Source organism: Haliotis rubra, unplaced genomic scaffold (assembly GCF_003918875.1).
Source record: "Haliotis rubra isolate DU_JTF1 unplaced genomic scaffold, ASM391887v1 Scf288, whole genome shotgun sequence".
NCBI lineage: Eukaryota > Metazoa > Mollusca > Gastropoda > Lepetellida > Haliotidae > Haliotis > Haliotis rubra.
Genome location: NW_025766955.1, coordinates 311,835 through 327,345, shown reverse-complemented (window position 1 = coordinate 327,345; position 15,511 = coordinate 311,835). Strand labels below are relative to the sequence as shown.

Genomic DNA, 15,511 nt, shown 5'->3' with positions numbered 1-15,511 from the left:
CATCCGCAGGTGTCTTATCCATGGGGGCAGGGTCTTTAAAAGCCTTCCTGATTTTTTTCACTTCGTATTGTAAGTATGTGAGAAATGTTTCAGCTCCGTTGTGGCCTCGGTATATCATGGGTTCTTTTGTTTGTCGGTCGCATCGGACAACCACGTAACCAAACCTACAAGCATCATGTTCTTGCGTTTTGTATGTGTCAGGTGTGTCGTGTTCAATATTTTTTTATGAGGTTTTCAAAGTCCGCATAGATGATGCACAGGCACTTGATGTTTATGATTGATAAATTTTAGAATATTTTCTTTTCTTTGGGCATGTCGATCCTGATCGTGGTCTCTCCGACACCTCGGCAGTCCTCTCTGTGCGCTTCTAACAGGTCTTCTCGGCTGTAACCATGCAAACATCTTTCACAAAAATGCTTCTTTTCTTCATGAGAGAATTGGTCATTCATTAGTCTGCTCAAACTTTTGATCCACGTATAGTGAAATTTACCCTCCTTCTCAACCAGGAACAAACTGATTCTGGGTACGAGCGGTGCTTATTCTGTGTACAATAGTACGATCCCCTTAAGTGTCCGAAGACGTTCATAGCCAAATTGTTTTGTTTTTCCCCCTTAAGGATTTGGGAGATGGTGGTAGGAGCGTCTATACCCTCGAAGTTGAGACCATCAACGATACGAGTGACTATCCCAAAGAACAGCCTGGTGAATAAAAAGGTCCTGGGAAAATGAAAGATGAGTGTGCTGGTATACCTATTGCAGAGAACGTCCGCTTATGGCCTAAAATGTATTCTATACAGAAAGCCGACAGCGGCGAGATCACAAAGGCGATAGGTGTTGAGAAATATGTCATGAAAAAGCAAATCAAACACGAACAATTCAAAGAAGCCCTATTCGAAACGACAAACCTTCAAACACGAAATGAACACTCCGAGAAGGGATAAGCATAGGATGTACGTATAAGAATGAATAAGACATCGTTGTCACCAATGGATACAAACCGATGGATTGCTGATGATGGTATCATGACTTAAGCCTACGGGTTCATTAGTATTCAAGGAAAATATACTAGGCACATAAAGAAACTGTGCATACAAAAATTTAAAATCTAAATTTATCAAACCTGTGTAGACACATAAGGATTTAAACTCAGAGATTAGTGACATGTATCCAACATGCATGCACGTGCCACGTTCCGTGACGTCAGTGGGTTCGTCCTTGAGACGTGCAATACGTTGTTGCACGTGCATTCCGGGAAAGAGAAACAGAGCAAATGAATGCCACACAATACTGTCACTTTGGAAAGCTCAGCCCCTGCCCTTGCGATCGTTCAAAAAATTAAGCGGCTATTGAAACGCATAGCATGCCAAGGCTCACGTCTGCACAACGTCATGAGGCCATTGGGATGGTCCGTGGGGGAATGTCTCAACGACAAGTGGCTGCACATTTCCACTGCCAACAGAACACCATTTCTGGTGAGACGCTACCAGAACACAAATGACGTCATTGATCGGCCACGTTCTGGACGTCCACGTGTAACAACGCCAAGACGGGACAGATGGATAAGGGTGACCCATCTTCGCCACAGGTTTCAGACTGCAGTGATGACCATACCAGGACTTCGCCGTATCCACACCAACACAGTTGACAACGTTTATGTCATCACGGGATCAGACCACAACGTCCCGCCATACGTCATCGACAAGCTCGCCGAATGTGGTGCCGAAATCATGTCCGCAGACCCTTGTTTTGGTGGAGAAATGTTGTTTTTACAGATGAGTCCAGGTTTAACATTTCCCATAGTGATGGACGTCAACGTGCCTATAGATGCGTGGGAGAACGTTATGCACAGGCCTGTGTCTTGGAGAGGAATCGCTTTGGTGGTGGTTCCGTGATGATTTGGGGTGGAATAACAGCACGCCAAAGAACACCTTTGGTGATTGTTCGGGGCAACTTAACTGGTGTGGGCTACAGGGATCAGATTCTTTGACCTGTGGCAATTCCTTTTCTGCAACGTCATGGCCCTGGGTTAACATTCCAACAGGACAATACCCACCCTCATACGGCAAGGGTTGCTATGGATTTCTTGCAACACCACAACGTTGACTTACTGCCTTGGCCTGGAAATTCACCGGATCTCTCACCGATAGAGCATGTTTGGGACGAGATGGATCGACGTCTACGCCGTCTTCCTCATCCGCCAGATAACGTCCTTGACCTTGCAACAGAACTTGAGAGAATCTGGCGTGACATCCCACAAGACTTCCTTGCACGTTTGATAGGCTCTATGCGTCGTCGATGCACTGCTGTTCTCAATGCCGATGGTGGACATACCCGTTATTGAGCTTGTGACATGGTCGTTTGACCCCTGTCCTGCTTGTGGACTCGTGACGTCATTGTGATTGACTTTTCAATTGAAATTCTCCCGACTTGTTATGGTCTCATGATCCCTCCATTAAAGTTTATATGTACCTTTGACATTGTTATCGTACTTATCAACTGGGATAATATTTTGACAATGCACAGTTTCTTTATGTGGCTAGTATATATCAATGGATAAAATAGTATTGGTAATGGGAGTATTGAAAAGGGAAAGGACATTAAACGATGCCCCTGTTCGTGGATCATGATTTTGGGGGGTCGCTGGGAGCTGAATAAGCCAGAAATAACACCATTGGGGGAAATTGACCCGTACCCCCATTCCCTATACTACTGAAAGACATCTTGTGTCATATTTTGAGTAATTGTTGTCAATTCATGATGATATGAAAGACAAGTTATGCTGTGTTAATGTTAAATTACAAAACCTTCACCCAGTCATTTGATGTTGACCAAGATGCAATCAAAGATTATGCCAAAAACCAGAGACAATACTGTGAGTAAACTAACACTGCTAAAACACTGGTGAGGTCACAGTCCCACATATACACAACTGATAAATGTTCCGTTTCAATGTGCAAAAATCATTCTTGATGATGATGAATTTTGGCCAGAAAATGTAAATTGCCGTGAATGGGTTCCGCGAAAGTATTGGTACGCACAAAATGGTGACTACACGAGATCAGACAACAACCAAGAATGATGTGTTTTGAACTTTGCTATCGACGTATATACCATACTCTTAACTATCGACGTATATACCATACTCTTAACTATCGACGTATATACCATACTCTTAACTATCGACGTACATACCATACTCTTAACTATCGACGTATATACCATACTCTTAACTATGTTGATAACTAGCCTTGCAACATGGAATATTCGTGGTCTTAACAACGACATATCTGATCTGAAGACTAGACTGGCATACGTGGATGTAATGTTTGTATGTGAGACATGGCCCGATGTAGTAAACTCTCGACAACTAACTGATATCGACCATGACTTCCACGTTGTTTACAAAAGTTCACAATGCGTAGCTAACTCAAGACGATCAGGAGGTTTGGCTATGTTTACTAGAAAACAGCACTCGTGTGACATTAAGCCTCTGGACACACCTGAAAGTGACAGAGTGATAGGGGTGGAATTGAAGTCTAAAACTTGTGATGGCGCCATGTTTATTCTTAGAAAGTACTTACTCTCAACAAATGCACTAGATTCTGAATACTACGACTCACTGGACTATTCTATGGCACTCATGGCAAGCGATCAAGTGATGGTAATACTATTCTGTTGGGAGACTTTAATGCTGATATCAGATCCTGTGACAGTAAACTGAAGAGGCGTGCCAAATACCTACACAGATGTGTACAAGAACGACACCTACTATCTGCTGTTCCAACTGACGACCAGTCTCTCTATACCTTCACCACTAAGTGTAGATCACCAGTACCATGATTGACTATGTACTAACGAACATAGACTACCTATCAGCTGTGATGGGACACTAGTGTTAGCTATAATGTATCAGACCATATGCAGGCCATTGTGTATATCGACTGTAATAACCCAGATAAGCGCTACCATGATAATAGACTGCAGTGGAGGAAAGCCAGCGAGGTGGATCTGATGCTATACAGGTATGAAACCGAGAATTACTTCAGAAACACTACTCTCGACAGATGTCAGTACGGATCTTGAGGAGTACATCAGTTGCTGTACAATGAATAGATCATACAGTCACTACATTCATCAGCGTCACGTAGTATCATAACATCAAGCACTGAAACCATACTGGAGGAAGGATATGGGCTGCTGTAAAATCACTAGAAACAGGTAAATCTCCCGGACCTGATGCTATTATATTACCAACGAACCTTTGAAGCGTGCAGGTAGATCACTCTTTACTCACATGTCAGTTATGTTTAATGATATGATAAAATACGAATATGTACCCTCATTCTTATCATATCGGTAAACTTCTGCCAATAGACAAAGTCACGGCAACACTAACCGGGGCAGGTACAGAGGGATAACTCTGACGTCGGTACTCAGCAAACTCTTTGAACGCCCCCTACTCAACAGAATGGAAACATGGGTTAATTAGCGCTTAAAATGCGTTTCCACATTCTCGATAATTTGGATTTCACAAAAACTGAGCTGAGACATCATGATTTAGTTGCCTGCTACACAGAGACGAAATCTTCTGTCTTCAGTACTACACAGAGACGAAATCTTCTGTCTTCTGTGCCTTCCTGGATAACGCCAAGGCCTTTGACAGGGTATGGTTAAATGGATTATTTGCTAAGCTACATAACCCCGATATAACAGGAAAAACGTGGCGTATGTTATGTCATATGTACTCGTCTATGCAGCCCTACGTCACACACTCAGTGTCAATCAGAACTGTTTCCGGTGAAGCAAGGAGTTGGACAGGGTCGCGTTATGTCTGCCTGGTTCTTTACGGTCTATATCAATGGTCTTATCAATGACCGTGATGAATCCGGACTTGGACTTCAGGGGACACTATTCAGGACAGCTGCTTGCAGATGACACGACAGTTGCAAGTAGTTCACCTAGCAGGCTCCAACCCTTGCTCAGTGTTGTGTTGTGTAGTGTCGTGTTGTGTTGTGTTGTGTTGTGTTGTGTTGTGTTGTGTTATGCTTGCAATGGCAACTCATGTACAATGTAAGTACAAGTGCACTACTGACTTCGCCGCATCATCACAACCTCCATCCACGTGTATCTTGTGGAGATGATGAACTTCCCCACAAAGACTCTATCATATATGCGGGAATACATATAAGCAGTATGAAATCATCACTTGAAAGATCCCAAATGGCATGTGAAAAACTCAAGAAACTGATAAACGTCAAACCCAACTCTGGACTCTACCTTGGAGGACTCAGTTCTATAGCATCCACACGTATCTGGGAGAGAGTAATCCTGCCTTGTGCACTGTATGGAGAGGGTAACCCTGCCTTGTGCACTGTATGGATGTGACATCTGGGGACAACTTCGCTCTAGAGAACACGACATGCTTGACACCATCCAACGATACTTCTGCTAAAAAGTACAAGGTTTTCCAAAGCAAACAGCTAACCCGGTTGTACTAGGCTGTTTAGACCTAATCAGTGTGCAAGGCTACATAGATAAGCAAGCTCTGCTGATGTTTGGAAAACTCTGTAGATCGCACTGTGACATGGAGTTGAGAAGATATTCACATATCGTCTTGGCCAACATCAAAGTGATAACACCGACAACACTTACTGAGGATTTGAATAGATATGCCCTGATCAGACACCATAGTCCACTGAATGTATGGAAACTGGCTATCCATGCTCCCGGCTTCTCCCCTATAACGATGCTTGAAAGAAATGAGCTGTTTGACAGTCTATGTAATGTCACTGATGGGAATACTTTTATTGGCTGGTGATCTCATGATGACGATGTCATTATGGCTTTTATGCTTGGAGGTGAACCCGACGGTTTCTCGGATGTTCCATTTGAAACGTGGAGAGACTGTATGCTCCTTGTAGCCCGCTAAATTGTATCATCTCTTGCAACCTCATTTCATTGTATAGGTATATGTGCATACCTCTTGCTGACGTATAAATCAGGTGTGTCCATGAGTAACGGGAATGAGTTAGTGAGTGAGATGGGTTTTACGCTGCTTTTAGCTGAGCCCCTCCGATGAAATTCTTGATATCATGAAAAAGGAAACAGGCTAATATATATATTAAGAAAGGTGTGATAATTTATGGATGACAACTTCTTTAGCATATCCGTCGTCAAGCGAGCGTGCCGAAACGTCGCATCATGATATACTTCCCATCAAACGTTTACACTCACATAAACCACTCACTATGGTTACATCGAAGATTGATTTCTCCACTAACTTGGGGAACCAACTATAAACCTTATGCAGATGAATTGCACGAGGATCATGCATCAATATACATCGTGTATGTGAACAGCTGCGTTTTGGTGTAAAGGTTTGTTAAGAATTCGCCAAATTTCACTGATTTGTATCATTTATTGAACTCATGACAATAATCTTTTCAACGATACGAATTTGTTTTACAATACATCAGTTCATGTGTAAACGGTACCTTTAAACAGAATGGAATATTTGCACAATTTAATTTAGTTGCCTGAAGTAAGTGGCTATATTTACACTTGTGAGTCTAAACCTTTGATGGGAAGTATATAATGAAGAAGTTCCCCTGACCCCCCTCTTGGCTCCGCCAACGCAAAAAAATATCTTCAATGTGGTCTTAATTCATTTTCAAAAGGGGTGTGTGACACCCCCCACCCCGGTTGGATCCGCCCATGATATATATACCAACAGAAACGTGGCAAGCATATACGCAAGTAAATCAAACAAATTTGGTTTCCCCAAATAGTGAAAACTTGAATACTTATTTACTTACACACCTCAGTACAGTTCTTGAACTCACGCAACATTCGCTCGGCAGAGAGGTCAGGCTAGACTAAGGCTTAGTCTCTGAATATATATAATTTTGATAGTAACAATTAAAACAAGCCCATTTATATTGAAAAGGAGCCCTAGGGAGACCAGAGATTCAGAACCTGAGGAAATCTAGACTTGCTTTATTTAGGGCTTTAGCACAGCAGAGAGGGCTTGGCAGTAGGGAAATTAATGTGGTTCAGGGACTGAGAGACAGACTAAGGTCAGGCGTGAAGAACGCTGCATCAGTGCTCGGGAGATGAAGGTGGGGGGGCTCACAGCTGTGTGACGCGCCGTCCTCGACTATACCCCCTCATCGCATCTCATGTCACCCGGGACCATACCCCCACTTATCTATAAAACACAAGGTCTCTCGCCGCTCTACTGCTTCACTATAACGCGATACTTCACAGAATGAATACAGAAAACAACATGGCGTCAGGGCCTATACGACTTATGCATTAAGACGCCAGGGGTGCTAAACAATTCACGTGTTGATTCATTGAACCTGATCCGAATGTGTAACTTCATGTTACATATGTACAGGGCTACCAGCTGTATAGAGAACTGCCACACTCTGACAATGTACACACTTAAATAGAGAGAGACACAGATGACTGACAGAAATCAGTTGTCCTGGCAATATGTCATTCCTTGTGTCAGTATTGGAAGTGTATCAACGGCGCGTACACGTGAAATTTCAGCAAGCCATGGAATTGAGTAAGCTTTATATTTACGGTTCAACAAAGGTTTTTTATTAGCACATGCTAGCGAAACAATATCTGTTAGCAGTTCATTATATAACACTAACTCACATCATTTGTGCGAAAATCATATGCTCTCAACAAACACGCAAACTTTCAGATTGTGCACGTGCTTTTTTTAACGAATATGGGTGAAATATTGCCGAAGTAGTGTGTTGCACAGTCACTGAACAATATAATTTCCTTCCACCTAGACCTTTCTGTTATGCAAAAACTAATTAAATTAAACGAACCAAGATTTTCCTCAAGTTGTGGATCTTCTATCGCAAAAGGTCCCTTTTCTGTTTAAATGGCATCAGTTATTTGTCTCGATATTAAATATTTTATGAGAATAAGTATTAGCAGAGACCATGTAGCATAGATTATTATATGGTCTCTGGTATTAGCCTATTGTCGAACCGACATTATATTTTACTCGGTGCTATCTGTTGCTCGCTGAGTAGGGAGGCTTGTATCAACTTAAGAATCAAGTGTGAAATTGTACACGGGTACGGTGTAGATTGAATTGTGTTCGATGGGTTGAAATGCGTAATACTAGTTGTCAGGCTAACAAGGACGACCTAGATATAAGGTGGTGGGAATGTCAGTTTCCCAAAGGTTGGTTCCTGATACGCACTCAAAGCTGAAATGTTGAAGCGAGTTAACATTGACTCGGTGCCGTCTACAGGAGCAAGACGAGGTGAGCGCACTATCACAAAACTAGTCTAATTGAAACGGTGCTGAGATAAATGTGAACTTCGTGCGAGAAGGACCACTGTCACAGGAACATCATGCGCACTAAAATAACCATTTACGAATCTATTAACAAACACAGGGTAACAGAACCTTTACTATCTGTTAAATTTGTAAATGGACGCTACATATTCAGTTTTTTTTTATTCAAATGATTGCTAAGGAAGGTTGAATATTATACCACGGTAACTATTTATGTCGAACACCGGCATGTTTTATGGTTAACAAGACAGCTCCTAACAGCGTTTGTTAGACACTACAAAAAACAGTTGCGGAGGAGGTAATAGTTACACGCGCTGCTGTGGATTACGTTACCCCCATCTGTCATCGGGTCATGTGCAGGGCTGACTAGAATGGGTGCGTCGTTGACTCTCTGATACGAATTTGTTCCGTGAGATTTGGTAAGTCGACGAGGAGAGTCCACTTTCTTGTGTTGTGAATATTTTTGAGATAAATGTTAATTACGAGTGTTGTCATTGTGACAAAAGTGCAATGTCACGGCAACAGTGAGCGAGGGTTGAACAACAGTTTGATAGAAGCGACAAAATCCTTTCTACATCCAAAACATGGATTGTACAATTGTAAATTCTGACTTTATCACGAGTATATATTTGATTCAGCAGTATTGCTTCACAAATTCTCATTTTTTTTGTGGGAAAGAGTTCCTTCCGTTCAACCCTAAACCTAAACCTAACCCTAAACCTAACCTTAACTTAAATTTTGGACTTTTAGTCATTTTGTGAGTTCTCTAGTAATTGTTGTGTTAAGTTTTGTTAATAATTTTAGTATATTTATAAATATTATTTGGGATGGGGGAACGGGAGGAACTCTTACCCACGAAGAATATATCATTAATTAACCATTTTGTTATCATGTAATAGTATATATTTGTGTGTTAATCCTAATGTTCACATCAGGTCGGTTGCCTCAACATGGGGTGCACTAGTCCAGCATATAACTATACCAAGGTGTGCTCAACGTCTAGCCGGCGAATTCAAGTTCTTTGACGCACTTCACTACGCAGAGAGGCACAACAGATTTAGGCATAAACGAGGGTAGAAACTCAACCTATCGACTAATACAAGTGCATGGATTGATAAAACTTTCATTTATCTTCAAAACGAAACACTTACCTCCTCTAAAAACAACTCATTTTATTACTTAAATGACCTGAAACATAGAGACCCCCTCCTACTTTCCACCATTTGTCGGCAATACTGTTATGGTAATTAGCTGTTGAATATAAAGTGGAAACGCATTAAAACGTATTTAGGAACAAATAGAAACTGCTAAAAGTTCTTCCTCCGACTTCAGAGCGTCATGTAATCACGGTCCGTTTAATACGATTCCTTTTTTTGATACAACTGCTAATTACCATAACCAAAATGGTCGACAAATGGTGGAAAGCTGGTGGGGGTCTTTATGTTTCAGGTCATTTAGTAATAAAGTGAGTCGATTTTAGTGGAGGTAAGTGTCTCGTTTTGAAGACGATTGTTGTTTTAGTAATGCATGCACATGCATTAGTCGATAGGTTGAGTCTTCATTCTTGTTTTTGCCTAAAACTGTTCCGCTCAAATTTCTTGCGGAAAGGTGCGTCAAAGAAAATGCACTCGCCGTATAAACTCGATGTAGGCCTTAGCTGGAATACGAGTTTATTCATGTGAACTAGTGGTGCACCTGCAGCTGTGAGGTCTTCACGCCCAGGCTAGTCAGTTCATCCAAGTACTGTTGGGTGCTGGCTAAACAGACACACACATAGTCAATGAAAACATCACCAAAACAAATATGACAGTAAATGTGATTTCTGTTAAGAACATTTTACATCAAACCCAGTTATTTAGACAGCTACACATATTTATATTCATACACTGTTTATGTGTTACTGCAGAACTGAAAGTGAGCCAAAAAAACATTGTTGAAAACATTTTTAAGTTGTAACACCATCTTTCATAAAAGCAGATCAAATCACCTTTTGAATTCAGCACTATTCCTAATTTACTATTACTTCTTATGAGGACAGCCTCGGTCAAAGGTCACCTGGCGTTGAGACAGGCTAACAGTACATTACATAATAATGAGGTCCGGATACATGTATCAGATTAGTGGGTGGTGAGATGAATCGTGGGTTAGCATCACGGTCAAGGTTACTGCACTTTGTTTGGCAACTTGTGACGACAGTGAGGTCTTGAGAGGCTTGTCAGTGTTCCAGATAGTGTTGGGAATGGGTTAAAATCTCGTAATTGATGACTGGTTCATTACAACCCATCAATCATCGACAATAATTGGTTAGCTCCATCTATCAGATTTTCCTGTTATGTTTGTAACTGCACAAAAAATAGGAAGAAAAAACATGTAGTCTTTGGGATTTTTTCCAAACTCACAACATACATTTGCAAATTTTAGATCTTTAAAAGATGAGTAGTATGTTACGAGCATAAAGTTCCTGGAATCTTTAAGAAAAATTCAGTCATAACTTGGAATGAGCTTGTAGTGCTTATGAAATGTAAATTTAACGACAGAGACAAAACCAACCTTGTGAAAAATATTGTTAATGCAAAGAAGTGTTCCAAAATTGCTTTTGTTCAATTACGAGAAAACATGATCAATTGCTTGGTCGTTTAGTCACGGAGACCAATCTTTGATTATTTCAATTAATCGGACCACCACTAGTTCTGGATAGCCTCTGAGTTTGAGGAATACTCGATTGTATGATGGGGTAGCGTGGACATGTGTTTAGGAGTACATAACACTTTGCAAAACATGTATATTCTGGCCTTGGACTGTCAGCACATGCCCTGAAAACCTGACACTTCATCACAAACAGTTTATAAACATGGATGCAACAGTTAACTGACAGTGTAGTCAGATTCATATCAGCCACCAAACGAGATTCTTCATTGACTGTTAACTTGTTTGAGAGACATTTTAGAAGGACTTGTGTTGTGACCCAGCTGTTTAATCTTCCCATCTTGTGGCAGAAACAACGGTCAATTAGGTAAGCGTGAGATATATGTATTATTGGTTTGGTTATTGTTCAATGCTGCACTCAGCAATATTCCAGCTATGTGGTGGCAGTCTGTAAATAATTGTATCTGGACCAGACAATCCAGTGATCAACAGCACAAGCATTGATCTACACTTCTCAGATACAATGACACGTGTCAACCAAGTCAGCAAACCTGACCAGCCAATCCTGTTAGCTGCCTCTTTACGACAATCATGGGTTGCTGACGACCAATTCAAACCCGGATCTGTATGGATGAATAACTACTTTATTACATTGAGGAGCGATGGTTTGGTGTAGATTCCAACACCGTGTTGAAGCATTTGATGTACAGGGTAGTGTAGGGGGGCATATACAGATATGAAGTAGTGGTTTTACAGTGGAGCAGAGACGCCTGTTCAGTATACACTGTAGAAGCTCTCAGGTAACTCAGGTACTTTCAAATTTGTTTGGGTGTACAGAGTGAAGACTTGTTTAAGGTGATTTGGGTCAGTTGTAAGATGTTGCTTAGTGGAACAGATGTTGTGAGCCCATCTTGCTGGGCTTTATTCTTGACTTGAGGTGGATGTTTGGGAGTGTAGTGACCATGGTGAAGGGCCTGGTCTGTGTGGGTTGGTTTTGCGATATACGGTGGTCTGTGTGGGTTGGTTTTGCGATATACGGTGGTCTGTGTGGGTCGGTTTGCGATATACGGTGGTCTGTAGTTACCGTCCTGTACCAGCACATGATGGAAGGGTGTTGGTTATCAGATTCATAGTTTACATTATGTATGGTTTCATTAGATCAATGTGAAGAACAATGTAACATTTGACAGTCATAACTTGTTAACATGCTCATGATACATGTATTCATGAAGCTTATTTTATCATTGCGGGGGATATTGATGACTTTGTCTTCTTGTTTTATCATTGCGGGGGATATTGATGACTTTGTCTTCTTGTTTAATTATACCCCCGCTACGAAGTAACGGGGGTATATAGCGTTCATTCTGTCCGTCCCGAAAATTTGTCCGGAGCACATCTCTTAAAGTTTACATGCTAGGTTCACCAAACTTCACACACATGTTAATCATTACCCATTGATGTGCCTTTTGCTATTTTAATTTTTTTTCAGAATTTTGTTTTTTTGCTGTTTCCATGGAAACATGACTTAGTGCCAAATGTGTTTGGTGGTTTTTATCCGGAGCATATCTCTTAAAGTTTACATGCTAGGTTCACCAAACTTCCATGGAAACACGACTTAGTGCCAAATGTGTTTGATGGTTTTGTCCGGAGCATTTTCTCTTAAAGTTTACATGCTAGGTTCACCAAACTTCACACACATGTTAATCATTACCCATTGATGTGCCTTTTGCTATTTTAAAGTTTTTTCAGAATTTTGTTTTTTTGCTGTTTCCATGGAAACACGACTTAGTGCCAAATGTGTTTGGTGGTTTTTGTCCGGAGCATATCTCTTAAAGTTTACATGCTAGGTTCACCAAACTTGACACACATGTTAATCATAACCCATTGATGTGCCTTTTGCTATTTTAATTTTTTTTCAGAATTTTGTTTTTTTGCTGTTTCCATGGAAACATGACTTGGTGCCAAATGTGTTTGATGGTTTTGTCCGGAGCATATCTCTTAAAGTTTACATGCTAGGTTCACCAAACTTCACACACATGTTAATCATTACCCATTGATGTGCCTTTTGCTATTTTAATTTTTTTTCAGAATTTTGTTTTTGCTGTTTCCATGGAAACATGACTTAGTGCCAAATGTGTTTGGTGGTTTTGTCCGGAGCATATCTCTTAAAGTTTACATGCTAGGTTCACCAAACTTCACACACATGTTAATCATAACCCATTGATGTGCCTTTTGCTATTTTAAAGTTTTTTCAGAATTTTGTTTTTTTGCTGTTTCCATGGAAACATGACTTAGTGCCAAATGTGTTTGGTGGTTTTTGTCCGGAGCATATCTCTTAAAGTTTACATGCTATGTTCACCAAACTTCACACACATGTTAATCATAACCCATTGATGTGCCTTTTGCTATTTTAAAGTTTTTTCAGAATTTTGTTTTTTTGTGTTTCCATGGAAACACGACTTAGTGCCAAATGTGTTTGGTGGTTTTGTCCGAGCATATCTCTTAAAGTTTACATGCTAGGTTCACCAAACTTCACACACATGTTAATCATAACCCATTGATGTGCCTTTTGCTATTTTAAAGTTTTTTTCAGAATTTTGTTTTTTTGCTGTTTCCATGGAAACATGACTTAGTGCCAAATGTGTTTGGTGGTTTTTGTCCGGAGCATATCTCTTAAAGTTTACATGCTAGGTTCACCAAACTTGACACACATGTTAATCATAACCCATTGATGTGCCTTTTGCTATTTTAAAGTTTTTTCAGAATTTTGTTTTTTGTCTGTTTCCATGGAAACATGACTTGGTGCCAAATGTGTTTGATGGTTTTGTCCAGAGCATATCTCTTAAAGTTTACATGCTAGGTTCACCAAACTTCACACACATGTTAATCATTACCTATTGATGTGCCTTTTGCTATTTTAAAGTTTTTCAGAATTTGTTTTGTTGTTGTTTCCATGGAAACATGACTTGGTGCCAAATGTGTTTGATGGTTACCTGGCCACAGCATATCATCGAAACTATACATGCTAGGTTCACCAAACTTAATACACTAGTTAATCATGACCCACAGATATGCCATGTGCTAAAAAATAACAATCTTCATCTACGTCCACTTCATTGTGTGCAACAAGTTCAATTGTATGTCAGGTTTCCACGGAAAACACAAAAAAGTAATGTTTCCATAAATTATTACTGTAATCAGTACATGGCAAAACAATTATCTAACATGTATATAAAGTTTAGTAGAGTCAAGGAGAAAGTCTTGTGAGCTGCTGATCCTTGTCATATTATATATATCAATATCAGTCATTTCCATGTCCCAAAGTGGGAAGCGGGGGTATGTGGGCTGTGCTCACTTCTACACTTGTTGTGTTTGTAGCTTGATATTTCTTGCCATAAACACCCTTATTTGGCTGTTATCTGCTACATGTCTCAATAGTGTGGATACATTTTATTGTAAACCTTCATACCTTTTATATGACATGGTATGAAATATATGATTTTAAAAATACTAATATTATGAAACTACGAAAGTTGTGATTTCATCACACCAAGTTCTTCAGCTAGCAGCATGATGTTGAGTGTTTTTGTTAATGTTTTCAAGGAATGGCGTATAGTGATGATGAAAACACACCCTTAGTGAGGAATGCCCCAGGAATTGTGGGTAATGGCAACATCAACACAAGAGACACATCCAGTTATGAGGAGCTGTTTAAGGACAGTGAGCCATGTCCCACGTGCCGAGGTCTGGGACGGGTCACTAAAGGTCAGTTGTCAATCCTTCATGTTTGTTCTGTGCTCCTCCTCCACCATGATCACATGTGAAGATGTTCATCTCCCCTGCAGTGTAACCGTTTCCACAGATGGGGGGAGACAGCCAGCGCTGATCAGCGAGCGTTCAGATTATCTCCTGGACTCAAGTCTACCTTGTCCCATGAGCCAGCACACCGCTTCCAAATAAGGCCGGGTTGGGTTCACATGAAATAGGGCAGTACATCGCTTTATGTTATTATGTCATGTGAAAGACATGCAACATATGGACATTGCACAATGGATGTATGTGTTAATAAACATTATTACCCATATGGTGAACCATAACCAGTGTCATATACAGTATATCATATGTGCACATATCACTTTTGCCTAGCAACCATTGTTTCTGTATTTTGACGTCAGTGACATTATCAAACAATTGAACGTGATGTCAATGAAGAGGGCCATCACACTTGCTTACCGTCTTTACTACACAAATGTACATGAATATAATGGATAATAAAGAAATTATTACACTCAAGCAAGTGTGTCATATGACTTGTACAAAAATCATGCAAAATTATGTATTAATACAAAATTTCACACTTGTTTCGAATTAGTCATATGACACACTTGCTCGTGTAATAATCTCTATTTATTTCTGGAATAGACTCAGAAGCTTGTAATGGCGACAACCTGATGTTCAGAAAATAATAGTGGAGTGCTATAAGTGAAAAGCAGCAGTTTTCAGAATCAGTGCAAGTGTACTCTCAAATGTCCAGA

The 15,511-nt window shown here is 40.4% G+C and overlaps 1 protein-coding gene across 3 annotated transcripts in view; it reads left to right on the top strand.

Moving 5' to 3' along the window:
• LOC124281684 (transmembrane protein 106B-like) overlaps positions 1-15,511 on the top strand; it is a 43,101-nt gene that overhangs the window by 7,613 nt on the left and 19,977 nt on the right. The window contains exons 1-2 of one of the 3 annotated variants that reach the window (XM_046717636.1): positions 8,630-8,749; positions 14,580-14,741. In XM_046717636.1, coding sequence (XP_046573592.1) covers positions 14,582-14,741 — 160 coding nt within the window. In that variant the 5' untranslated portion in view covers positions 8,630-8,749; positions 14,580-14,581. Of the gene's footprint in view, positions 1-8,629; positions 8,750-11,259; positions 11,344-14,579; positions 14,742-15,511 lie in introns of those variants that run through there. The other 2 variants (XM_046717637.1, XM_046717635.1) reach the window with 2 other exon arrangements.